This window comes from Melospiza georgiana, chromosome 3, assembly GCF_028018845.1.
Source record: "Melospiza georgiana isolate bMelGeo1 chromosome 3, bMelGeo1.pri, whole genome shotgun sequence".
Lineage (NCBI taxonomy): Eukaryota > Metazoa > Chordata > Aves > Passeriformes > Passerellidae > Melospiza > Melospiza georgiana.
Genome location: NC_080432.1, coordinates 73,102,034 through 73,128,527, shown reverse-complemented (window position 1 = coordinate 73,128,527; position 26,494 = coordinate 73,102,034). Strand labels below are relative to the sequence as shown.

The 26,494-nt window shown below is 37.7% G+C and overlaps 1 protein-coding gene across 1 annotated transcript in view; it reads left to right on the top strand.

The window, feature by feature from the left end:
* LAMA2 (laminin subunit alpha 2) overlaps positions 1 to 26,494 on the top strand; it is a 251,425-nt gene that overhangs the window by 133,625 nt on the left and 91,306 nt on the right. The window contains exons 21-30 of the mRNA XM_058019923.1: positions 2,715 to 2,895; positions 6,208 to 6,344; positions 8,751 to 8,984; positions 12,584 to 12,727; positions 15,109 to 15,288; positions 15,996 to 16,184; positions 16,279 to 16,517; positions 20,938 to 21,055; positions 24,115 to 24,249; positions 24,885 to 25,009. Of these exons, the coding sequence (XP_057875906.1) occupies positions 2,715 to 2,895; positions 6,208 to 6,344; positions 8,751 to 8,984; positions 12,584 to 12,727; positions 15,109 to 15,288; positions 15,996 to 16,184; positions 16,279 to 16,517; positions 20,938 to 21,055; positions 24,115 to 24,249; positions 24,885 to 25,009 (1,682 nt within the window). The remainder of the gene's footprint in view (positions 1 to 2,714; positions 2,896 to 6,207; positions 6,345 to 8,750; positions 8,985 to 12,583; positions 12,728 to 15,108; positions 15,289 to 15,995; positions 16,185 to 16,278; positions 16,518 to 20,937; positions 21,056 to 24,114; positions 24,250 to 24,884; positions 25,010 to 26,494) is intronic.

Sequence of the window (26,494 nt, the reverse complement as noted above, 5' to 3'; positions counted from 1 at the left end):
GTTTGAAAAATATCTGGCAGTGTTTTTCATCCTCAGCTTGACTTGGGGACCCATGCTGTATTTGTTCATATAGAATTTCTTGGAGAAATTAGTTTTTTCCAATTAAAAATGTCTTAGATTACTGTGTTGCCCACACAGTAACTGATGGAGACACGATATAATGACATATTCAGAAAGTTCAGTGTATTTCCTAATTGTAGTCTAGGATCTTATCTCTTGTTCAGTAAATGTGATTCTTAGAATTTCTGTGGGTAAGCAAACTTTGCTGAGAACTTTAACTTGAGGTTAAAGTTTGCATGACTGACCAAAATGACACTGTGTGCAACCCTCCTCACAGAACGCAACCCAGCATGGTGGTGGTCCATTTTAACACAGTGTGGAGTGCTGATATCAGACTTTTTCTGACTGTTGCCCATATAAACAGAATTTATTAGAACCTAGTAAACTTTATCTTGAGAACTGAGATGCATGCTGTGCATTGGTTACTTCACTGCATGAATCTGAATGTCTGTCTTGAGATTGTATGTATTCACATTTCTATGTTTCTTCCTATGTAAAAGAAATCTATAGAGATAGTAAAGTATTTTATTGAACCTTGAGTTTAATTAAATGAGTTTGACTACCTCTTTCTCTCTGATATGCCATGTTTTGTCAGAAGCATGAAATTTGCAAAACATTTCAATTCGAGTTTGGAAATGAAAATCAGTGTAATTCTTTATTATGTGTATAATCAAGTATATGCTTAGGTTTGTACAATTTCCAGGCCAAATTCTGACCATAGATGTGGTCCTGTATTCTGACACCTATCAGCAAATTCTCTGTCTGAGTGGAGAACTCCTGTATTAACCTCAGAGATCAGATTTCAGGACTTTTCCATGGAAAGCTTCTGAAGTTTCAGAGAATTCACCAATACAAAATGTTAGTTAGGGGTTCCACTGTAGAACAAATCCATATAAAATACTAGTCATAAAATCATTAAGGTTGAGGACTTCCAAGTTTATTGAGTCCAACCTTTGACTGATCACCACTTTGTCTAGTTGACCATGGTACTAAGTGCCATGTCCAGTCATTTCTTGAATGACTTCTCCACTACCCATTGGTAGTGGAGGTAGCCTTCTCCAATAGCTGACCACCCTTTCAGTAAAGAAATTGTTCCTGTTTTCTAAACTGAGCATCCCCTGGCACTGGCTGAGGCCATGTTCTCTTGTCTTGTTGCTGGTTCCCTGGGAGGAGAGGCTGATTCTCACCTGGCTACAGCTCCTTTCAAGGATTTGTAGAGAGAAAAGTTTCCCCCTGAGCCTCCTCTTCTCCAGGCTAAACACCCCCAGCTCCCTCAGTCATTCCTCACAGAACTTGTGCTCCAGACCCTTCACCAGCTCCATTGCCCTTCTCTGGACAGACTCCAGCACTTCAATGTCTTTTCTTCCTGGAAGTGGCCCAGAACTGGACACAGCACTAGTGCTTAGTACAGAGGCACAATCACTACCATAGTCAAAGCCAGCACAGCTCTATTGATTTGAAGATCTACTGGTTTATTGTTGGTAAAAATTTAACACTTCATGCCTGAATCCCAAAGTAGCACATTATAAATTAAATATTTTTCACGTTGTTCCATTTATATTCATTAGCAGTGATCGTTTTAGTATCTCATTTTTAACATTCTGCTTTTCTATCAAACTCTCTGATAGATTTTATTATTAATGTTGTAATTTCAATTTCAAATGAAGTTTTTAATATGATTTGGGTTTCATTGTACACTGAAAATCATCATGCCTGAAAAACAGGTAGAGAAGTACTCCCATTTTAAAGCACTCTAGCTCAAGACTGAGTTTGTCATTTGAATATCATCTGGTTTGTTCCAAGGAGCCTCTGTTGGTTGATGCAGTGAATCTCACAAGGTCTTCTGCTTGAAAGCTTTGTGCAGAACTCTGTATCTGCAGTATACAAATGAGTGTGTGTCTTCCCTTCTTTACTTTTTGCATTTCACTAGTGAAGTTAAGGAGGAAACTTCTTACTAGAGTTGATAACATCTACTCTGGTTCTGTAGAAACTTTATATTGATTACTGCGAAAAAGAAAGAAAAGAAAATAGAAGAGAACCAGAGGCATAATCCAAAGACAGAGTTTTTTTATCTTAAAAAAATCCCCCTTATTTCTTTGTATTGTACACAAATACACTATCTCTATGTTCTTCTAAAGTTATTCCTATATATCATTCTAAAGAATTGCCCTTAAGTTACTGTATACAGATATTGCCTTTGTTCAGAGGAGATAAAATGTAATTCAGAGGCTTTCCAGTTGAATTGATCGCCATTTATAGCTAAGAATTTGAATGCACTCTCGTAGCAACAAACTCTTGCCTGACATAGCCTTACAAGCAGAGATGGGGTATGTATTTTGTATGCATTTATGTGTTGACATACCTTCCATTCCAAGTGAGAGCTGTGCTTAGGCAAACAGCCTCATAAGAAAGATGTTACATTGCAGAACATTCATTACAACATCAGATAACATTCTGAAATCTTTATTCTTTCTCAGCAGTGTAGAGCATTTCGTGTCCTTGCTCCAGGGTGTTACCACTACAATTTAACCTGGTAAAAGCAGTATTTCAGTGAGGAAGAGGAAAGAGCAACCCTGATCTCCCTACACTCTCAGCTTTTCCTCTTTTCTCCTGGTAATCATTCCATGTACTAACTGCTCTTCACTCTGTGGCAGCCTGGAACATTTGGCTTGCAGTCTTCCAGAGGATGTGTTCCCTGCAACTGCAACTCCTTTGGTTCCAAGTCCTTTGATTGCGATGGGGACGGACAGTGCTATTGCCAGCCCGGAGTGACAGGGAAGAAGTGTGACCGCTGTGCACATGGGTTTTACAACTTCGAAGAAGGAGGCTGTACCCGTATGTAAATGTTTTCCACCCAAGCACAGATTGATTTGTTTATTTATTTATGTATTTATTCCTAACATTCTAGTTTGGCTAATTTTGGATTACATAACAAATTTTCCTGACCAGGCACTTATAGACAGCCTTGTGCATCATTCACTTGACAAGGGTGATGATTGGCAAGAATGAAAGACCCAAGACATTTCTTATATTTTATGAAGATTTTATGAATTTTTTTTATTTAGAAGGAACAGGAATGTCATTTACTCCATGTAGTGTCTGCCAAAAAAACTCCACGAAGTTCCTATAATTTAGTTAAGAGTATCATAGAACTCTGATTAAATTTTTTTGCCAAATCACATAAACTTGTAGGGATGTAAAAGGAAAACAACAAAAAACACAAACTCCTTTTGCTTCTAGTTTTATCCCAAACCTTTTCATTTTTCTCATATGGTTGATCCTCTTTAATTACCACAATCCTTTCCTGCACAGTAATATTTAATTGCTTACTTGAATTTTATGTGTACAAGAAGATCTTTAAGTAAAACTATCTGCTATATCCCTTGTGTAAACACATGGAAAATCTCCTTTTCTAGATGCTGAAACTCCAGCATTAGACATAAATATATCCAGCCACCTCTTTACCTTTATTTTTTTTCCTTTTGGAAATCAGGTCAAAGACTGAAATGAATGCTTCTTATCCTTGAAGTAGTGCAGACTGCTAAATCAAAAAGAACCCAATCAATAGGTTTCTTCACAGGGAAATATCCATCTTTCCTGATAGAACTGTGTTTTTCAAGTCTCAGAGACTCATTTATGTGTGATCACAGGACACATAGATAGTTGTCTAGTGTGACTGACTGCTGGGGTGCCAGAATGCTTTTATTTTTCTTTAGGTATAAAGTAGATTCTTTCCAGAAGCAGAAATCACAATGTCTCATAATCCATTCTTGCTCCATTCCTATCCAGAAGGGCAGCACAAGTAACAAGTTTAGCTTTCTGCCTTTTCGTGCTCTTTTTTTTAATGGAAGGAGCATCAAGGCCTTGAGACCCATATTTGGTCAGCAGAATTTAGTTTCACCTGTAGTGTGGATAAACTTTAAAACAGGCTGGATTATAGATTATGTTTGAAAATGTTGGCTCTATGGTGTTATCTCCCATGGGAATGAAGGTTTCAAAAACACCTAGAGGTTTGAAAAGTTCAGATACATAGGCACCTTGGAAAAGGGAGAGATTGTTCCCAGGCTCACTGATGAGAGAGCTTGAAATAAAATGCAAATGATAACTGCAGTCCTAAAGCCTTTAGCAATTAAATGAAGGGCAAAAAAATGTGTTGTTAATGATTAGCATCTTATTCTAACATTCCACCAGTTAAAAGCACATCACCATTGTGAAACACAACAAAATGTTGATAACTACAGTTGGGGAAGGAAAATGAGAGGGCTATTAATGAAATTGCACATTAAAATTTTAATTGCTCTCTTGGCAAAGTTTAAAATGACAGGGTATAAGAAAAAGCAATGAAATGGTAAAATACTGTAGATTCAAGTAACATTTTAAATACAAATGTATTGGCCTGTGGTCATCAAACATTTAAAGCAACAGCAGCACCTATAGATGTTGAGAAAACTCAGAATTTTGAAAGTTCCAAAATGAATAGAACGGGTGGACAGGAATTCTGTCTTCAATGTGCTCATTTTTCCACATTTATTTTCAGTAGGCTTCTTATGTATTCCTTCAAATGACAAAAAAAAAAATTAAATTATGAATCACAAAGAAAATCAGAAATTTAATAGAAGTATATCAAATCATTCTGGAAGGAAAAGTACAGAAAAATTAATTTCATTGTGACAGTTAAGTATCAAATAAAATATTTGACCTCTTTTATCTATCATTTATCCAAAAGGAATATAATTTAATTTTTTTCTTGTGCAATATAAATCTATAAAGCCTAAAAACCCGCTGAAAGTATCGTCAGTGTTGACATTCTATCAGCAGAGATACAAAAGAGGTTTCTATTTCACTATTGCTTTCAACTGTTGTGTTGTATTTTTTCCCTCTTATTTTGAAAAATAATTACAGAAGTAAAAATAGGAAAAACATTTGAATATCTGCTTCCCCTCTGTGTCTTTTTAGCCAATTTTGTGCAAGACCTGTAAGCCCATAAATGAGCTGTCACAACTGAAAGCCTCAGTTTCCCAATGAGATGCATTCTGAAACTTCAAGCTACAGTGTGTGAAAATATTTTAAATAGCATGCAGCACATTGTGTTCCTGCCATGAGGCAAAACTTACTATCTTCTTTGCATCAATTTTCTTATCTTGAAGGCATTGGTGGGGAAAAAAAAGGTCAATTCTTATTTGAACTGTAGATAGGAGTTCTATCTTTGCACATCCCTTGTTTTCTAGTTTCAGTCTGAATTGAAGTATTTCACAGTAAAGGCAGTGAACATAAATTAAACCCTCAGTAAAAAAGTTACACTGCCCTTTAAACACCCCGAGGAACAGGTTATCATGCAGAGAGTCAGTTTGCTTATGGTGCTTTTCTCTGACCTCATGGGTTATGTGGATGGTGGGTGTGAAAACACCACACACCAGTTCTGCTCTTGCAATCTCTTGTGTGTCTTGTGCCCCTTAACTACTTGTCACTTACACACCTTGAATCTGTATTTGCCACCAATGAGTTCTTTACTTCTGGAAGCACTTCCAAACCTGAAGTATTTTTAATTTGGTATAATCTGCAAAGAATTCCAGTTTCCCATGGAGAGGTAACATCAGTTTGTTGATGTCCTCCCAAGGCAGATGATATGTAAGCTGAAAAAGAAGGAATAGAAAGGGAAAAAGAAACCTAAACACCTTTTTTGCCCTTTAAGGAAGGTCTCTTTAGAGCAGCAGAAATTTCAGAAGGTATTTCTCAGTTTGGTATAAGAGGTTAAATAGGCTGCAAGTTCCCTGCATAGACGGCTCGGAGACCCTCGGGTGGCCTCTTAGAGGAGACAGCATGGGCCCAGAAATTGTATAGCAGCATCCTGCAGTTACATCGCAAAGAGTGCACCATCTCAGAAGTCTGAACTTCTGCAGTTGGTGCCTTTATTTTTCCCCATTCTCTTCTCATTGCAGCTACTTCAACCACAGTTAACCTGTGTTTCTCTGCTACTGGTTTTGGTTTCTCATGGTTTGCCTACATTTTCTGCCCCATCGTGTCCACAGATAACTGAGTCCACTGTACAGTGAAAGAATGATCCTAACCCCATTAGGGCCTGCTCTCCAGGTGTCACATAAAGGGATAACTTTTCCTCTGCTTTATTTTCTTCTGTCTCCCATGAAGCCTGCGAGTGTTCACGTTTTGGCAATAACTGTGATCCCGTCAGTGGACGCTGTATCTGCCCTCCCAATACTGTTGGAGAGATGTGTGACAAATGTGCACCAAATCACTGGGGCCATAACATTGTCAGTGGCTGCAAGGTGAGTGGATTTCTATTTTCTCTATGTGTGTTGTCTCTTTCACAGTAATTTATAGCTGGAACACAGTTTTTGGCTTGTAAATTGTGGTTCATCTCCATATTGCAAGTTTTAGTGCAAGACTGGTGTAAATGTTGGCAATTTGTTACTGCTGCTACACTACAGATCCTCTGTCTCAGGTATGCAGCCTGTAACACAAAACACCCTGTTGGTTCTGCTGTCACACTGAGTCAGGGTCCTGCTTGAGCCTGATTTTATTTTATTATAGCTGGGTTTTACATGATTGAGATTACCGGAGTATTGAATGAGGTATGTAGATGTGTATTTATAGATAATCAGCAGTGCTTTTGGGGAACAAATTTTCTTTGGCCTTAATGGTGACACCACTGGGAATTTGTACTCAAAGTTTGCTTGAGGAAGGTTTCAATTTGTGCATAAAAGACAGCAAGGAGAAAAGAAAAGAAACATCCACCTTAGTTGTAAATTGCACTTTATTCCCCTGTTCTTAAAGGGAAAATAAACCTTAACATTAGCCTTTAAATCCTTCTTGTTCCAATAATTGACACAGAGTTAAAATATCTGAAGAGAAGAGAGAAGAAATAGGAAAACAATGATAGAATAACAAGGAGGCTGTGAAAGCTGTTGTTAATGACCTTGAGTTTAGTGGCACAGTGTTCAGTTAAGGTTGAAAACTGGTGACAGTGGACATCATGGAAAGTTCAAATGCCTTCTTCCTCCCTGGTGTGCTCATTGATGATAAGGGATTTAATAGTACTGCTACAATTACTCCAGAAAATGATATCTTTTTGGAGCATAGTCATACACCATTAATACTTGTTCTTAAAAGGCTGTTAGTCATGTAGCTCAGGCTGCAAAGCAATTGACAAGAATGATTTCTTTTTTGTATGTATGTAAAACTCCTGTGAAACCTCTGCAGTGCTGCTGTGATATAGACTCTTGGCTTCTGAAACCAGCCTAATGAGGTTGAAGACCTCTGTTTGAGCTCTGGAGTATATTCTCTGATTGTCTTTTATGTGAGCACATTAGTATGACAGTTCCATGGCACCATCTAAATTAATGATGATCTATCAGCCCACATCTCTTTCAGTATGTTGCTGCTAATTTCTGCAAAGTGAGATGTGAATCTCCTGCTTTACAGTCTTTATAAAAGATTTCTAATCCAAGGCTGTTGTAAGTCTGACATAGAGAGCATTGTAGAAAACTGCATAAACCACACATAGCATCTGATTGTAATTTAGGTTTTGATATTGCAGACCAAGATACTTCAGACAATGGTGAACAATGTGCTTTCTCAGCTTTGTGTTCAAATGCGTCTTGTGGAATAAAGTTCTTTCTGTCAGAAAGTTTTATTTTTTTAGGCTAGGTAGTCATCTTGCAGACTGTATATCTCCTGTATATATTCACCTTCTTTATAAGTGGTGTTTTCAGATCAGAGGAAAGGCGGTCTAAGCAGTCATGTAATAAACAGTTTTGCTTAGAAACTGAATCCACATTTTCTTCCTCTGTTTTTTCAGCTTCGTGTCTGTAATTTTAGCAAGTCTATCCATGTCAGTTACTGTGGTAACCTGTACTGCTGGTACTGAGTTTTTTGCTGTAAGCTGAACTTCTCCATATAATATTCTGGTCACATCAGTGATTACAGCCAATGTCTTGTATTAACTGTGCAGTGCTACCACAGTAATAGCACTGAGGGATTCTTCTGTTCTTTGGAAATCTGCAGTTTTCCCTGCTACTTTTGTAATCAATTTCTAGACACCCTGGAAAGTCACCTATTTCTATCCTCACTTGCCTGTGCAAGTCTTATTCTGCGAGGAAGTTTACTTCCAGATATTTCACATGACTAAATCTCTAGCCCTTACTGTGTAAATTACGGTCATCTAGGAGTCTTGTTTGTAGAAAGAGGATAGTTACCTGTCTGACAGATGAGTAATAGACATTGAACTAGATTCCTTGGGAACCACTGAACCCATTGCTCCGGAGGAGTTCCAGTTTTAGGAAAGTGTTCTGAGCATGCCTGCAGAGAATTTACATACAAAATACTTCTTAGAGAGTGCTTGTAGTTTCTGAGTTAATTTTGTCCACAAAGTATTCCAATATCCTTGACCCTTTTGGGTTTATTTCTTTTTGATGCCTAACTTATATACAGTAATATCTATAGAAAACAATCCCACCAGTGTTGTGAATGTATTTAGTGTAAATGCTTGACTCATGTTGAATAAAAATACATTACTGGCCTTATAATTTAAATATGTTATTTTTAGACAGTGGATATTCACTGCTGTATTTTATTTATAGATACTTAAAAGAGGTGAGTTGCTTTTTGGTTGGGTTTTGGTTTTGTTTTTTTCAGAAGCACAATTACAATTGCCTTGTTTCTCTCCTTTTCAGCCCTGTGAGTGCAGCCTCATTGGAGCCCTAAGTTCTCAGTGTGACTTAAATACAGGCTGTTGCTTCTGCCGCCCTGAATTCTCTGGGGAGAAGTGCACTGAGTGCAGGTTGGGCTACTGGAATTATCCCCATTGTGTGGCTTGTCAGTGCTTCCTGGCTGGGACAGATCCACAGAGCTGTGATGCAGAGGGGAGGTGCTCATGTGTTGATCATTCTGGCCAATGCAGCTGCAAGGTAAGAGAATGAAGGTTGTAAACTCATCTTATAACTGCTGAGAAATTTATTTCAGATTTAATTGGCACTTGCCCTTACTTGTTCAAACAGTACATGCAGAACAATCTCCTTGGTTTTCATAGTGCATTTGCAAACTGATGTGGGAGTCCAACGTAAAGAAACACTTCAGGGTTTATCAGTTGCTTTTCCACATACTGACACTTGCCAGTATAGCATCCTCCTAGGAAGATCCTTAGCATCCTCTTTTTCCTCAATTTCTATTTCTGTCTATTCTTACAGAACTGTTGCCAGTTCATCCCCACAATACAATTCTTGTTCAGATTCTGGGCACAATAAAAGCAAACGCATCAGAAACCACAGTATGCCACAGTGCTAATTCAAAGTACATTGACTTAAATGGAGTTAATATTCATCATTTCATGAGGAGAATTCACTGCAATAGTATCTGTTCAGAGTAGACTTCATGCAATTCAGGATCATTAAAGCAAAGACTTTTGGCATCGTCATCTGCAACATTCTTATTTGGAATTGTGCTTGGTAGAACAGCACACTTAGGTTGTTTGAGAGTTGGCTGGATTGCTGAGCTTACAGGGCACTAATTGGTGGTTTGATATGCAGTTGGTAGCCAGCAAGCAGATTATCCCAGAGCCAATACCTTCCTCAGCGACACAGATGACAGAATTCATGATCAGCACATTTGAGAATACTGCTGACTTGGACAAGGTTGAGGTTGACATGCTGAACGGTAGAATTACTGTCTAGAGAGTTCTTGAAAAGCCTGATGACTGGGAAAATAGAAAGGTCGTTAATTGGAGTGGAATGACCTCAGGAAACTGAATCCACAGTACAGTTTGAAAGGAAGAAGCCTGAGTGGCAATCCTGCTGGAAAACACAATATAAACCAACCGTACAGTCTCATGGTAAATAAGGCAAACTGCCCACTGATCTGGATGCAGTGAGCACAGTGGCCAATGCAGCTGCAAGGAAGGACATCACAAAGAGCATGGTAAGCAGGGGAAAGGCTTTATCTACTCAGTGCTCTACTTTTACTATAGTTGGTGCTGGTAAGACTGCATTTGGAAATGATGTCCAGTTTTAGAGCTTGATTTGAAAGTGTTGTTGAGAAATTGAAGAGCATCCAGAGAAGAGTCTCACAGCAGATGATCTGTGGGGATGTACTGAGAGAGCTGGGCTCTCTCTTAGAGGCCAAAAAAGAGGCTAATAAGAGGAAATGCAATTACAACCACTCCAAAGAGTAGTTGATGGAATAAAGTCCTTTCTGATGATGGCAGAAGATGTAACAAGGAACAACATCTGCCAAAGGGAGCTTGGGAATTTTGTGTTGGACATGAGGAAAAAAAAAAAAGAGTATTATGCTGTAGTGGTACACATTATACAGAAACATGTGAAATGCCAATTCTAGGAGATTTTCAAGAACTGGCTAGAAAGAGGCATGGGTAATGTGACCTAGTATTGGTGATAGTTGTACTTCTAGGGGGAGGTTTTTAAAAGTGACCCCTAGAGATTCTTTCTGGATTTAGATTCATTCTTCTTCTTTAGGTCTGTATTGACACAATGAGATAGTAAAATGGAAGGACGAATTCAAATAATTGAATAGCCAGGTAATTATTTTGTTAAATGGGCAACAGTCACTTAATTCTGAGTTTCAAGACACAGAACTGTAGAACAAATTAGGTTGGAAGTGACCTATGGAGGTCATCTAGTCCAGCACCTTATCTGAAAGACACTGCTGAGGCAGTACTTCCAAGCATGGGGAGAGATTTCACAGCCTCTTTGTCCAAACTGCTTGACCACCCTCCCATTTTTCTGTTATATTTGAACAGAAAACATTATGTTCTATTTCACAAGTACTGATTCATTTGATGATGACACCGTAAGAAAATGGAAGTGGGTTGACCACATGGACTGCCTGAATAAAACTCAGTGCTATTTGCCCTGTGCCAGCCTCTGAAATGCAGAAATGGAAGTACCTCAGTTCTTTCAGCCTCTCTTGATCCAGGATAAGCAGCAGCCCCTCTAACCAACTCAGTGCCCCATTTCTGGATTAGGTCCAGCAAGTCACAGAATTGGTCAGGTGGGAAGGGGTCACTGGAGCTCATCTAGTCCAACTCCCCTGCTCAAGCAGGGTCCCCTCGAGCATGTGACTCAGGGCTGTGTCCAGACTGCTATCTCCAGAAAAGGACATTCCACAACTTCGCTGGGTTGTAGTTTTTCTTGTGGTTCTTGTAAGCACTAAGTAGAAAATGTGGGGGTTCACAGCATTTTACATTTCTTTGTTGATTCTTTCAAGGCTAATAACATAGTTGCTTCTGTTTCTCTGAGTGCAAATAAACAGTGTATCTTTAGGTGGTGATTAATGATAAAGAAGTGCAAGTGACATGAAAAAAAATTCAAAGCAAATAGAAATCGCTATTTATGAGAGAAAATGGACAAATAACACTGAATTAAGTAAGCATTTTTCCCCCCAGAATTTTAACCTAAGGTTAAATTTAAATCTAGGGTTGGTTAATCTTTTGTGTAACTTTTATTGAAAGAGTTGTATATTGAAGAAACTAGATTTTTATAAAATGATAATAGATCCCATTTAAACCTGCTGTTACAGCTGCTGAAATGAGCTCTCAAAGGCTCAGGAACCTCATTGTAAACCCTGACAAAAAGCAGCAAAATCTAAGCTAAATACAGTGTGCACACATTTCTTGATAGAACATGTGGAAATGAGGGTTAAAACTGGTAAATCCTGAGGGATAATGTTGGTTTCTTGTATAAGCTTTGGAAAGCTGTTTTTTTTGTTTTTTTGGTTTTTTTTTTTAATTGGCTTCTTCACACTAGTATCAAGAGAACAGAAAGGGTGTGTGGGGAGGAAAAGCCAACCGAGTGTTTTCATATTGGTGACTATTTTTCTTTTTAATACCTTGGTCTCAGTATGAAAATGGTTTTAAAAGGCTCTGCATAAATTATTGTGTATCTGCCCTATCTGGAATAGCTTTTTATTTGGACTAATTGAAAAATGAAAATAAAAGCCTTGACATTACAACAGTGAAACATTTCAGCCTTGTTAATACTGTTCAATGATGTGGAAAACAATCATGAAAAAGGGAAAGCTTTTCTCTTCAGAATTTCCATTAAAATACGTTTCTCAGCAAGAACATTTAGTGCTGTACCTTAAATATCTGAACATGTCAATGCTAATTCCTATTAAACAGAAGGCTTGATTAACATGGGCAATTTCAGAACAACTTATTTTTCTTATCTTATCAATCAGTTATTGAGCATGTCATGCCCAAAGTGCCATTTAATTTTTCTGTGCTTACAACTTTCAGTGTGAAGCCAGCAGCTATTGCTCATAGCTACTCAGTGGATACAAATGCAAATGCCTTAATTACATTAATTACATATGTTTGCATACACACGTGATAAGAACCTGGAGAGCTCCTTGAATATTTCCTAAAGCTTATTATTATTTCTTGCTGCACCCTGTTATTATCATTACAGTAGGATTTTCTGTTTCTATCGCTACCTTGAAATAAAACATGATTATTTTTTCCCTTTTAAAAATACTCTCTCTCTCTCTCTTCCAGGTTAACGTGGAAGGTGTCCACTGTGACAGGTGCAAGTCTGGTACATTTGGTCTCTCTGCCAGAAACCCACTTGGCTGCAGCAGTTGCTATTGCTTTGGCCTGACTGCGCAGTGCAGCGAGGCAAGGGGGCTGAGCCGCGTGTGGGTGAGTAGGAAACTGCTGAGCCATGTAATGCGATAATGTTGTTTCCTGCTGGCACCTTTTAGTCAGGCTCTGAGAGGTAGCTAGAAAATGGCCAAACATTTAAGCAGTCGCTTTCCTCTTCATGCTTTGAGGAGCGGTGAGAGCGGTATGTTCCATTAGACAATCAGGGTCAAGACATTAAAAGAAAATAAGTAGATAGGAAATGAGTGATAGGATAGCTGACATCCAGCCAATGAAAAGCTATTAAACCCCAAGAAAGGGCAAGCTGGTCATGTGGGGAAATTATGCAGTCTAATGCATTGCAACATAATCCCTGGTACGTGATACACAGTTTACCCAGGTGTATTCAAGGGTCACAGGTGCTTCTTGTCCACCATAAATTTCCCATAGTTCAGTTAATCTGTTGATTTTCCCTGTTGGCTTTGTTGTTTTGGTGGGGTTTTCTTTCATTTTTTAAAAAGAGCTTATTGAAGCTGTATTTAAATTCAAGCACAGAGACGTATTATCCATCAGAGCAAACAAAGAGCTCTACACCTGTTTGTGGAAGAGGGCCTTGAGACCTATGCTGGACTGATAAATAAGGCAGACTGGATGTCTCCATTTATCTGTACAACAAACACAAAATACACATTGAGACAGCTGCCATGCCAGCTCCTCTGTTGCGTTCTGGAGGAGAGATTTCTAAAGGAAAAATATTCATTCTTTCCCCATGTATGGGCAGTCATATCCCTGCTTGAAAGGATGCCAACCATAGAAGGAATGTCTGCCTAATGCAAATCAGCCAAAGCCCCAGACTAGTCATGTACGAGCATCAGTTAGATAAGGATACTTTAGGCTGAAATCAAGTTAATCTCTCTTGTTTAATGTTATATGGATAGCACTTATTCTCCCCTTCACTGTTCAATCCCGTAGCACCTCTTTCCCTTCCCTGTGGATGAAGTGATTTATTATGATCTGACCCAGTTTTTCTCATTATTTCAGTTTTGCCCATCATATGCTGCTAGACTGAAGATGAAAGGCTGTAGAAGGCTGACAATTTGTAAAATTTAATCAAGTTCCATAACAGCAACAGTTCTGGATAATTGTGCTTTGACCTTTGTGGCAGCACAAAGCAGAAAAAATTTAAACCTCCTGATTATTTTGTTTCTCTTGATTAATTTCCTTTTGTATTTATGCTGATATCTAAAAAAGTGTATGTCCATGTCATATGTAGTATTTGTTACTCTCATCTATTTCAGAATTGATACAGCACTGAAAAATAGGTGAGACTCTGTTTTGCCAGCTGCTAGTGGCTATTTTGGGTACTCTCAGGTGCTTCAAATGGCATTAGATTTGTTTAAACAAGTAAATCCTGGTTTATATGACAATAAGGCATGGCTGATGAATGACCTGAAATTCAAATGTGTTGACCCTTTTCTTTGAATCTAAAGTATTAAACAGTAAAATACAGCTGTGATACAAAATCACTAAATCTCACTTAGGACTGGCAATATTAGGTGTCCTTCCATGTCTCATCAGTCCATAGACCTGCTATAAATGGAAATACCAGGATACTGAAAGTACAGTGCAGGGTTTGGTTGATTCCTCATTACCTGACTCCTGTCTCGTCACCAATTTGTTGACAGTGTCACTGTTACCTGTATTTGTTTTCTTTGTCTTCCTCACTCTTTGGGAGAAAGCAATATTGATACCAGCCTTTTGCATCTGTTCAAGGATCTCACATTCGCTGAGATCCTTCCATTGGCACAGAATTACTAAGACTCTTACTACAGTTTTTGATCAAAATAACGATTTCAGTATAATGCTAATGAGACTTTGTCAACTAGTCTAAGAAAATTACAAGCACATAAGTGGCATCCTTGTATTTTTTTTAATAAAGCTGAATTTAGAGTTACAGAAACCTTCACTGAAGCTTTACTCTCTGCAAATTGCCTGGAGAACATTTAGCTTGAATATTGCAGAGAAGTATCAAGGCATCGGACACTGTGTTTTACAGCTCCAGTGATCTATAAGTGGTGAGAAAGTGCTTCTTTGTAAGGTAACATTTCTCACAATCTGAACAAAAGAGGCCTGGGACTAAAATAGCACTATGAAAATCACTTCTATAAAATTCATGGAATCACTTGCTGATTAAAGTATTTTAACCAGTGCTGCTACATTCTTTGTTAACACGAGGACAAGGTGCGAAAGGCTCAAGGGGAAAGTCATTATTAGCACTGTTCATACCTGAAGGAGTAGCAAGACTGCTTTGTGACAAATTGCTCATGATGTGAAATGAAATTACCTAGAAGTAATATTTTAAAGAGCTAGAATTTAAAGACTAACACTTCATGGGGAAAAACAGAGTTAATTTTCTTCTCCATTTTTTCAAATATGCATAGGTGACCTTGAAGCCAGAGCAAATGATTCTGCCACTGGTGGATGAAAAGCTTCAGCGTAGCACTCTTTCAGGGATTGCATTCCAGCCTCCTGAAATAGTAGCAAATATAGAACAGGTGATGCAGGATCTTCAGGCAGAACCTGTTTACTGGAGACTTCCAGAGCAGTTTGAGGGACGAAAGGTAAACCTAAAACTCCACTGAATACTCATGTGGCTTTTTTTTCCTTTTAATCTTATTTTATTATTTTACAGTGCCTTTTTTTCTTTCCAATAAGCATGTCTTCACACAGTAGAAGGTACTTCAAAAGAAAGTAAATGCTATTCCATTATTAAAAATTATTTGCTCTGTTACTATGGAAATTCATAAGTAATACAAACAGTATTTTACGTGTTAATATCTGTAAATATCTATGTTCTATTTTTCCACAGGATAAATTTTCTCATAAAAATGTTATTTGAAAAATTAAGCTACACAAATTTAATATAACACTCTTGCAATTTTTTGTTTCTCTCACTTTTAAGCAAAAGATATGTGATATTTGTAGACTACATGGGAGAAAATGATTGAAAGAACCATCATTTTGGATATTGTTATGCACCTCTGTGACAATTTATTTTGCACTTTTGATATTTCTTGGTTTGGTGGAGCACCAAGGCACATATGAGGAAATAGATAACATACTGGTTTTAGTGTAATATAATAACAAATTGTGGATGAGTGTTTTTGAACACAGTCCTTGTCCCCAGATAGTTCCACAAGTACAAATTGCTATTTTCTACCACGCATGCATTCATCAGGCTGCACATAGGTGCAGAGCACATCTAGCTCCTTCCCAGGAATTTATTTTTAGCTAACTGAAATTGAGATTTCTTTCTGTGCTTTGCTAGCTGACCGCTTATGGAGGGAAACTGAAATATGCCATCTACTTTGAAGCACGAGAAGAAACAGGTTTTACTACTTACTCCCCACAAGTCATCATAAGAGGTGGGCCTCCCACAAATACGAGAATTATTGTCCGGCATATGGCTGCCCCTCTGATTGGCCAGCTGACAAGGCATGAGATAGAGATGACAGAGGTAACACTTCCATCTGCTTTTTTAGCCCAAAACTTAAGCACATGGGTCTTTTGAATATTGTTAATAATCTGTCTTTTGTATTTCTGTCTTTCAGCATGAATGGGAATATTATGGTGATGACCAAAGAGGCAGAAACCCTGGGCCTTGGGAATATTATCATGGTAACCCAGGTCTCAACAGGACAATATCTCAGGGAGATTTCACCTGGAAACCTTATGGAGATGACTCAAGACCAAGTAGAACTGTATCCCGGGAAGATTTCATGAACGTGTTGTATGACGTTCATTACATTCTCATCAAGGCGACTCATGGCAATATCATGAGGCAGAGCAGGTAACTCTTTCATGCAGTCATCTGAAATGGTGCAGTAGTCAGATAATCCCATAGACCTCCCAGTTACTTCCAACAGAATTTCTATCTATGGCACCAGCTCTGAGCCATTGCTGAGAAGAAGGAGCAGACGGAATTTGTGTTTGGCATAGCTCAAGATAGAGAAGAGGGAAGTTTTATGCACTAGAAGATTTATATCACACTAGGCAAGCAGAATCTATATTTTCAGGATTCTAGAACAGAAAACACATGTAGGCACACACATTATGAAACAAACCTGATGCATTTTTTGAATAAAGGTCCACTTTATGAAAGCATGATGCTGTAATTATAATGTAGATGTAATAAATATAGATGTTAGCACATGAGGGAATTTTCTCCTGAAAGTGGGAAATTAAATATATTAGGGTCATATTCAGCATCTTCTGTTCAATCTATTAATGAATCAGTTATGCAAGGAAATAAGATAACACTAAATTTGAAGTGAAAATCAGGCAGCAACATGATAGGAACATTACAAAAATCTCTTCAGTCTAAAGGCCAGCTGTAAGATTTATAGTGAAAGTAGCAGTCAATTGAACAAACAAGGAACAACTGCTTGGTTGTCTATTCTTCAAAGAGGAGTCTTGTTGTTTACAGCATATCACAAGGTGAACATGATTCGGTAACAATATTGTTGTTGAGAAATGCTGATTCTCTATCTAGATGTATAAACAGATATGGCCTGCAAAGTGAAAAAAACAACCTCTTTTGTTTCCACCCAGCACTAGTGAAGCCTAAGTGTGAAGTTCTGGTTAATAGAATTTACGAAAATACTTCTTAAAGTGCTTGGAGGATATCAGTGACCATCATTGCAGGCTAGAAAATATGACACGTGAAAGAAGATACAAAGAACTAGATATGTTTAGAAACTAAATATTGCTTTAAGGTGCTTAAAATGTTGTCACAGAGAAAAAGGAAAGAATGAGTTCTCTGTTGCTATGGTGGGTAAATCAAAAACAAACATGAATTTAAAGATCAGCAGGAAAGATCCATATTAGAAATGAAAGATAAACTGCTGGGGGTAGAGATGTTCTAGAATAACTTACATAGACTATTGCACAAAGTTTTTAATAATTAATACACAATATCCCTCGCAATCAAAATTTATTGGCAAGGGGATGGTAATTAGCAGAGATAAACTCCAAAAGTCTCCAGAAGTCCTTCTGCTGATTCTGTCATAGAAATAATAAGTTAAAATTGTTTCTAGGTTTCTAAGGTACAAATAGGTTTTTAAGAGTTTGAAGGCCTTTGGAGTTTGAAGGTGAATAGTAGGGGCAGATTCCAAGGGACTTCACAGCACTGTGTGACAGAAAACATTGTCATTGTTGCTGCTATCATTTCTCTTTAAAGTATGTAATTTACAGAAAAGTATTCATGTAGCTTGCACTGGCTGGATGCTAAATATTAGTAACAGATGCCATAGGTGTTTATCATTGGTCTTTTTTATTTTTGGCATAGTCCATTTAGGATATTGTATTACAAGCAAGGGGATTCCCAGGAAAAGAGTTATGAAGGTAACCCCAATGCAATGTGGAAAATTTGAGAAACATGTTCATGTTCCATGTATGTTTCTCCATTCTCCCTAAGCAGTACAGATCTTAATTCAGTTGTGGAAGCAAAAACTGAGTACTATCTCAGCTGGAGCATCAAAAGGAAAGTTATTTTGAAACATTAGCAAAACCGATTTTGTTCTGAGGTGTGTGTGGCTCCTGTGCCTGCACTGGGCCTGCACTGCACCAGCATTTTATCAAGGCTGCCCAGTCATGAGGCAGTGGGAGCAGGGGAGGACTTTTCAGTTCCAAGGCAGGTTTGCAAGATGCCACTTAAAGAACCAGAATATATTTTTACAGCATGGCATTTCAGAATGTGGCGTTTTATGACAGCAGAGCTTAGCAAACAGTTCATCTGGTCTTTCTGGTAACTCTCCATCTGAAGTCATAACCTTGCATATAATTCTGCATTTGATTTTGGAGGAGGTTATGTTACAATGGATTTTTATGATCTGTCTAGTTACAAAGTAAACATTAGTCACATGGCATCTGAGACTTTAGGTAGAATATAGCAGGAATACATTATTATTTTTTTCAAGTTAGCGCCTTGAATGATTTCAGTGGAAATTTTGAGTAAGAATAAAATATAAATCCCCAAAAATGTTTTTAAAGGTTAGTGGAATATTACCTTGCATAAAGACTTGAAGGCTTTTATTAAAAATAAGCTGAGAGCCTCTAAAGAACAATATTTGTACTCAAATTTAAACATATGTTTGAATTAACTGACAATAAAACATTTGCTTAAATAAAATGTGTTGTGCTTTCCGCATAAGGGCCCTTTTCTAAACTAGTAAAGCTTCTCTTTCCACTTGACTGAGCCTAGTAGAAAAAGATATATAAAGCTAAAGAATCTGTGGATGGGAGGGGGAAAGGATATATGTGAAGTATTTTTATGGGCTTTTTTTAGGTTTTAATAGTGCTTTAATTTCAATTGCAAAGTTTAAAAGCTGCAGGTAAGTGATAAACTACAGGAAAAACACTTTAAAATAAAGTCAAAGTAGCAGCAGCAATTGAGAACATAAAAATAGCTTCATTCTGGTGTTAGCACTCTGTTAGCTAAACAGTTTAGTAGCAATGCTAATGTTGTTTCTGCTTCCAAGCTGTAGCATTATTAGTGATTTAGAGGTTTCTGCTCAGAATCCCTTCCCAAACATTTTTCTCCTGTATTGTTCATTTTGTTGCCCTCATTTTCACATTCAACACTCTAAATGGAAACATTGCTTTTATTAGATTTTGTTTTGCAACAGGGCTGTGATAATAAATTTCTTGAATTGAAGTATGCTTTCAATTTCACTGCAAATTATTTCAATATTCCCAACAGTGATCAGGTGGCAGTTGTTTGGCTGCTGCCTAATAGACAGTTTCCAAAAGTCAGCCAAGCCTGACCTTCCTTAAGTAACATTTTCACACAAACAATAGGCAGCTTTGTGGCCCTAGAGTGTATTGTTATCTAAATACAGCTTTATGACAGTAAACAGTTTTTCAACTGTGCCCTCACTTTTGAGAATGATGGAGAGGCAGATTGCATTTTCTTTTCCCATTAAATGTACAGAGATTTTAGTGTTACTTTTCATTGACATGTCAGATCCTAATGGTTTTGCCCTCTTTATTTTCAGTTTTCAGTCTTCTGTTTTGACCTGGCTTTGTTTGCTTGGTTTTGGTTTTTTTGTTTGTTTTTGGGTGGTTTGTTTTTGTTGGTTTTTTGGGTTTTTTTTTTTTTTTTGGTTCAGTTTCCCTTTTGGACTGAACCCCTTTCTTCAGGTAGTAAGAAGAGAGCATAGGGTTTAAGTCAGTAGATTGCTTTGGGGATTTTTGTGTTGACACAAGGTTATAAAGACATCTGGGTCTGGTCCTGTAAGCTCAGTCCCAAAACTCTCATCTCATTCAGTGCTGGGCATTTGCTTTTCCTCCATTCATCCTGACATTGGTACCTGTATGCCAATAAGCAGAACAGCACCACTCAGTCCCTCAGGAGTCAAGGTCTGGGAAAAGTTGAACAGGCTGTGAGCATGAGGAGAGGTGAGAAGATCTGTGAGCTCCTCTCCATTAGCACTGTGCTCAGACAACTGAATAGACTCTGCCCACATTATTGACATTTATTTGGCCAGTCAGACAATCTTTGACATTTTAGCTTAGGTTAGCATTATATTTGAAGCTTTAAAATTTACTCTGTTCTGCACATTTTGTTTCTCTGAGGCAATAGGTGTTCCAGATCACAGCATTCATTTAAGCAAACTAACAAATCCCCAAAATAAAGAAGTAAGCTTAAAGTACTTTAAGAAGTAAAGCATTCTGATACACGAGGATTAAGTGTATTTCATAAGATTTTATATTTGTTGTCTTTGTCCATGATGTATCAGCCCTATTTAGCAGGTCATGCTGGAACGACTAGGAGTGGTTGGGAGGCAAGGATATTATTAGGATAGATTTTATTTTATTTTTTAAATAGTTGCCTCATTAGAAGCTCATTAAGAGGACAGTTTTAGTGCCATACCCCTGAGAGTCATCAATTTCTTAATGAGTCCCTAGAAACGAAAAACCAGATATGAATTTTTGTATGTTAACTTTTACTAGTTTGGCTGAAAAGAGATAGAATCATGCTGGAGATTTAGTTAGTTATTTAGTTGCCTACAACTAGAAAATGAGACCGGAGGTGGTGTTAAATTTGTAGTTTCTTGGGAGATGCAAAAAACCAGTGTTGTCTGCTGTAGATAAGAATCCTACAAACAGCCAAATGAGACTATTTCCTCCTGTGCCAGCTGACTGTGAAGTGAGTGGGTTTGGGCGAGTCCTTGACTAATCTCATTGGAGGTGTTTGCTCTTTTTTCCAGGATTTCTGAGATCTCTTTGGAAGTTGCTGAAGGCGGCCCTGTGTCCGGGATGGCTCCTCAGGCTCACTTGATAGAGAAATGTGACTGCCCATTGGGTTATTCTGGTCTGTCCTGTGAGGTACAGTACTAACCTAACTCCCAGGAAAAGTCTTTGTGCTTTCTCTGGTCCATTCATTGACAAGGTGTGAATAGTAATTGGGTGTGAACTCATTTAACTGACAGCAACTCTCCCTTAATTTAATTACTTATTTCCTCTCACAGGTAATTTCAGCCCTTTTTTTTATTGCTGTAAGCAAATATGCCACTGAAACCATGACAGTGACTCAAATACTTAAAATACAGGAAAGTGAGGTTTACTGAGATAGCATCACTGATGCTGAATTGTGTGACTGATGCTAACAAGCCATTTTGAACAGATAAGGGTATAATACTCTTGTAATAGTGAAATACTCACCAGGAGAAAAGTGTTGGTCAGCTGAGTGACCTGAGTGCTCCTTATACATGCACTGTATTTATTTTTTACTTATAATTTCATACAAGGTTGCATATTTCAAAAGTACCCAAGTGTTCTAGCAAACCAGCTGACTTGTATATGCTTTTGTAAAATGGATTTCATGATAGGTACCAGAGTTGTTTAAGATATAATATATTGTCTGCAGAATGTAAATTAATACTTCTGACTGTCTGTGCTCTTGATGATGAGACTGCCAATCTTTCTGTGTGCAGAATACCACGTTTTCATTTTTATTCAGCACAAGCAATTCCAAATTCACTGCTTGCAATTGGAGGTGGTAGCAGGAAACACCTCGAGTATTTTGCAAATGCCTCAAACATCCTAAGTGGGATCTTGTAAGGGTTTGTCCCAAACTAGCAGTGGGAGGAAAATTGAAGTAAAGGAAGAGAAAACCTTGTTATCTGTGACAACTTTAATCACTTTGGATGTTATACATGGTTGTGTTATGCAGCAAATAAGTCAACAGAAACAGTAACTTCATAGGAAGGGTGTGCTTGAAAGTGCATGAAACCGTATTTTTTGCTCACTGTTTCAATAAGGGAATACACCTGAACTTGTGTAAATACATGAGAAATTAATGGACTCCAACATTTGCTTAGAAGTACAGATTTTTTTTAATTACTGTAGCAAATTGGATTTTTGGGGAAAACTATATGATAATGTAATTAGAACTTGTTTTTAATTTACACCCACCAGGGGCTCAATAAATATCTCAATTGCAACCTTCATACTTCATTCTTAATTGTGTGATCTTCACATACTCATAACTTAGTTTATTTTTAGTGTGCTCAGTGAAGGTTATGGTGTATTCTGTGAAGGTTTATTTAATTTTAGCAGGAAAAAAAATATCTGACACCCTAGCGTTTTTTAAGCAGGTGTTATTAGTGTGTATGTGTCTGTGGCATGCTTTGTCCATATAATAACATTGTGAAAACTATATGCACAGCAGTTTTTATTAGAAGTCACATTTATATTCCCCCCTCCTTTTTTTTTTCCTTTTTATTCCACATCTAGTTGTAGGCTGCAGAAGCAGTGGTAAGAATTTTCCTAATGGCTGCTTCTGAAAAGCTTCCAAACTAGCAATTAAAAATATAGTTTTATCTTTTGTCTGTGTTTTATCTTTTGTCTGTGTTTTATTTCATCTCTGAAATGCTTCGGTCAAAATAGGTAGTAAGACTGTCAATGGCATATCAGAAAAAAAACCCCAGATATTAATTGTGTTTGAGGATGTACCATGTATTTAAAATTTGATTCTGAAGTCATTCAGAACTTGTAAATCTATGTTTTGTACCTTGTTTGGACAAGTACACTTGTGGGGATAGAGAGGGAGGGAAAAAAGAATAAGAAACAGAACTGCTTTCATTTGAGATTATTTATCTATGTTAGAATTCTTCACAAACCATGAAAAAGAAGATAGACTGTTTCTATGCTTCAGAGAACTTAATGTGGTCTAAGTCAAAATAGAAGGGAAAAAGCAGAAATGAATTAATATTAATTTCTTTGTGATTCTAAAGAAAATAATTGTGTTTATACTTTTTCCGTAACTTAGACTCCTGGAGGTTTTAGCAATGATTATAAAACTGTCAGAGTGGTGGTATATTAATAAATCTAGCACGTCAGCTAGTGCTTCATTAAAGAATCCTACTTTTGGTCACAAAAAATACTTACTCCAGATTCTCTTCTGTTTTATTTTGCATCCATTTTATTGCTGTGTGAAAAGTGTGCCGCTGCTTTTCAAAAAGCAGAAATTGTGGTCACCAGTAGGAAATGACCTCATCAGCCAGCTTTCACAGGCTCCTGGCACCACTAGGTGGTGGGATTTATACATGGGACAAGTAGGCTCTTACCCCTAATGGTCTCAGCTGTCAAAATGTTCCTGTTTGTGTTTTTATGCTGCCATAGCTGTGTGTTTCCCGAGAGCTGTGTTAGGGCTTCCACAGCACTGTGTAATAAGCCTGAAATAAAGACTAAGTGTTTGATTTTACAAGTGTCAGCTATGCTAGCATTTCTTGAGTTATTCTTGGAATTTTATTGCCAAGCTGCGGTAGAGGAGACTTAGTGATGGATAAACTTGGTTTGGGGCTGATAGGCTCAAGACATGGAAAACCTTTAACATTTTGAATTCTGTACTTTTATGGTGTTTAAATTATATAGCTATAAATAATGCAGCCATGCTGCCATTTTCTTGTTTATTATTCGGCTTTTGCTTGTTATCCATGAGGTAGTGTGTAGGCAGATACTGCTTGTCGAACCTGAAAAACATAGCAGGGATGAAGGAAACAGAATCATCATGCTTGCTCTCCACAGTCCATGCAAAAAAAATTATTTTGAAAACAAACTCTTTTCTTAAGTAATGAAAGGAATGATGCTTGATGCACAGTGAGAACAGAAAAGTGTTCTGCATCTGAATGAAAGATCTCTCAAGCTTAGTGTAAAAGCCTGATGCCAATAGAGTGCTCCAGGGATTTTTCAGCCATGTTTCCAATTAGGACTGGCTCTTGTTATCTGTAAAGTACTGTGTATTGTTTGTAACACAGCTGGAAGCCTGTCAGATTCTTTTCACAACTTGTAAAACTGGTGATTGGAAAGATGATCTTGCAATGCTCCCCACACACAATCCACTCTGTAATGATCTGTTTTCTTCCACATCTTTTTTATTGCAGTCATGCTCTCCAGGATTTTATAGGCTTCCCTCTCCACCTGCGGGAAGGACACCTGCTCAGACCTTAGGCACCTGTGCTGTATGTCAGTGTCATGGACACAGCACTATGTGTGACTCTGAAACGTCAGTTTGTCAGGTATTACACTTCTAAACCTTTGCACCAAGTTAATCTTAATGTAAAATTCCTAAATTGTGGTACTAATCTAAAAAAACAGAAGACAATATTTTAATACAATTTTGCCTAAATAGCTTAAGTATCAAAGTTCAGGGAGTGTCATAAAAGCAAACTTTTGAAGTTTTCTGTTCTGATTCTCTGGAGTTCAGATTATGCAGTGCTTTTTCACCCCTGAATTACTATTTGTGCAAAAAGAAAAACTGAACACCTGCAAAACAAAGAAACAATGTACCATGTGTCATACAGTAAACACAATTCTGCTCTTACAGGCAGTAATACACATGAACTGGTACAGTAAGACTGAATTTTAATTATTGCTCCTTCTCCAATGGCTGGAACAAAGGAGAAAAGAAAGGATGAATGGGATAAGAAATTCTGTAGGATGCATCTGGGTAGCTACAGACCTTTCTCCTTTTAAGCCTGTATATTATTCAGCAGACATTTGATAGAAGCTTAAAGCAAGCATTCCCGCTGAGAATCATATCAGGGAAATTATGTATTGAAGTGGGTTTGAATCCCTAAGGCTGGGAGCAGAATGTTGTCTGCTTTCATGTAATTATCAAATGCAGCTTTCATTCCGTCTCCTTCCTTGGCAGGACTGTCAGCACAACACTGCTGGTCCCCACTGTGAGAGGTGTGCTCCGGGATTTTACGGCACCGTCCAAGGCTCTCCGGATGACTGTCAGCCTTGTGCTTGTCCTCTGCCCATTCCCAGTAACAAGTAAGTCAGCAAACTCACGGTGCAGGGTTGCCTTTCCAGCAAGCCAGAGCTTCCTCCTGGGTTCCCTGTGTCCTTTTCATATGGCTGGCTACAGGAGAATTGCCTCATGGAAGCTATAATAAAAACTTCTTATCTACTTTTGCTAATTGATCTTCCTTTAAAAGTCAGAAATTGCTCCCTTGCTAATTTGTGATGAATAAATTAATAAGTGCTAGAAGATACAGTACTCAAGATAATGAGTGTGTGTTATAAAGGTATTCTCATAAACGGAGCTAGAGCAGAACCCAAGTACAATGTAGCCACAAGGGAGCTGCAAAAATTCTTATATATTATGTTGGTATAAATGTGTTGCAGTGCCTTTTTTTGCTTCACTATGGAATTTATTGATTCCTTATTTAATGTTACTTGAGTTTCAGGCAATTTGTGAAATATAGAATAATTTAAAAGCATTATAGTTATTGCAGCATAAATTTTACTGGTTGGTTTATGCTAATGAGCCTTTCCACGATGCTTCTGCATGTGTTCCCAACAGATGATATTTTAGCACTTGAGATTTGTTTGTTGTTTTGCTGAGAAGCTCTTAATGATATTTGGCATCATACTGTAGTAGTGCAATGAGCAGGTTTGTGTTTCATGATTGTGCTTTTGAAAAGCTGGAAGTGTTCGGTAAAACCATTTTTCTGTGCTTTGTCTGGCCTTTAGGATGTTTTAGTGAGGATTTCAGTCAGGATAGCTGAGAATTTAGGGGTTTATTTTTATTTTTACTTCATTTTATCATTTTGGTTTGGTCTTGGGTTTATTTTGAGGGAGGAAAGTTCTTTTTCAAACATTATTAGATAAAAACATCATAATCTTTCATACACAGCAAATCTCAGGTATTTAAAGAAATATCCTTTATCTCAGAAGTTATAATGCATTCTTAACTACAAGTTTTTCTGAGGTTTGTCCATTTCATGAGTGTTTTCTCTTACAACTTGATTATGTGTTCTGTCTATTAGTATCAGAAAAGGACATTCAAGTTGCAAAGAATAAGATCAACCAAGCTTCTCAGTTTTGTAAATTGGCAAATAATGGAAAAAACTTTTTATGTTACTAAATGGCAGTATAAAGGGCTGCAGATACTCCAGCCTGTCTTTTTTGTGGTGCTTAGGAACCTTTGGTTGCCTAGAAATACATGTATCAGATCAGAAAATGAACAGGGCTCTTCACCCAGTGTTTATGGCATTTAGACTAACATTTCAACACTAACGTTTCAACACTGGGCTCCCAAGATCATTTCAGTATCTTATCTAAAACCTAACATAAACTCAGGAAATGGTGTTGCTGCAGTGCTCTACAGGTGAGAAATGTGTGGACTGTGGGTATCATGTCTAACACAGAATTATAGAATAGTTTGGGTTGGAAGAGAACTTAAAATCATCTAACTCCAGCTCTCCTGCCGTGGGCAGGGACACCTTCCACTAGACCAGTTTTCTCAAAGCCCCA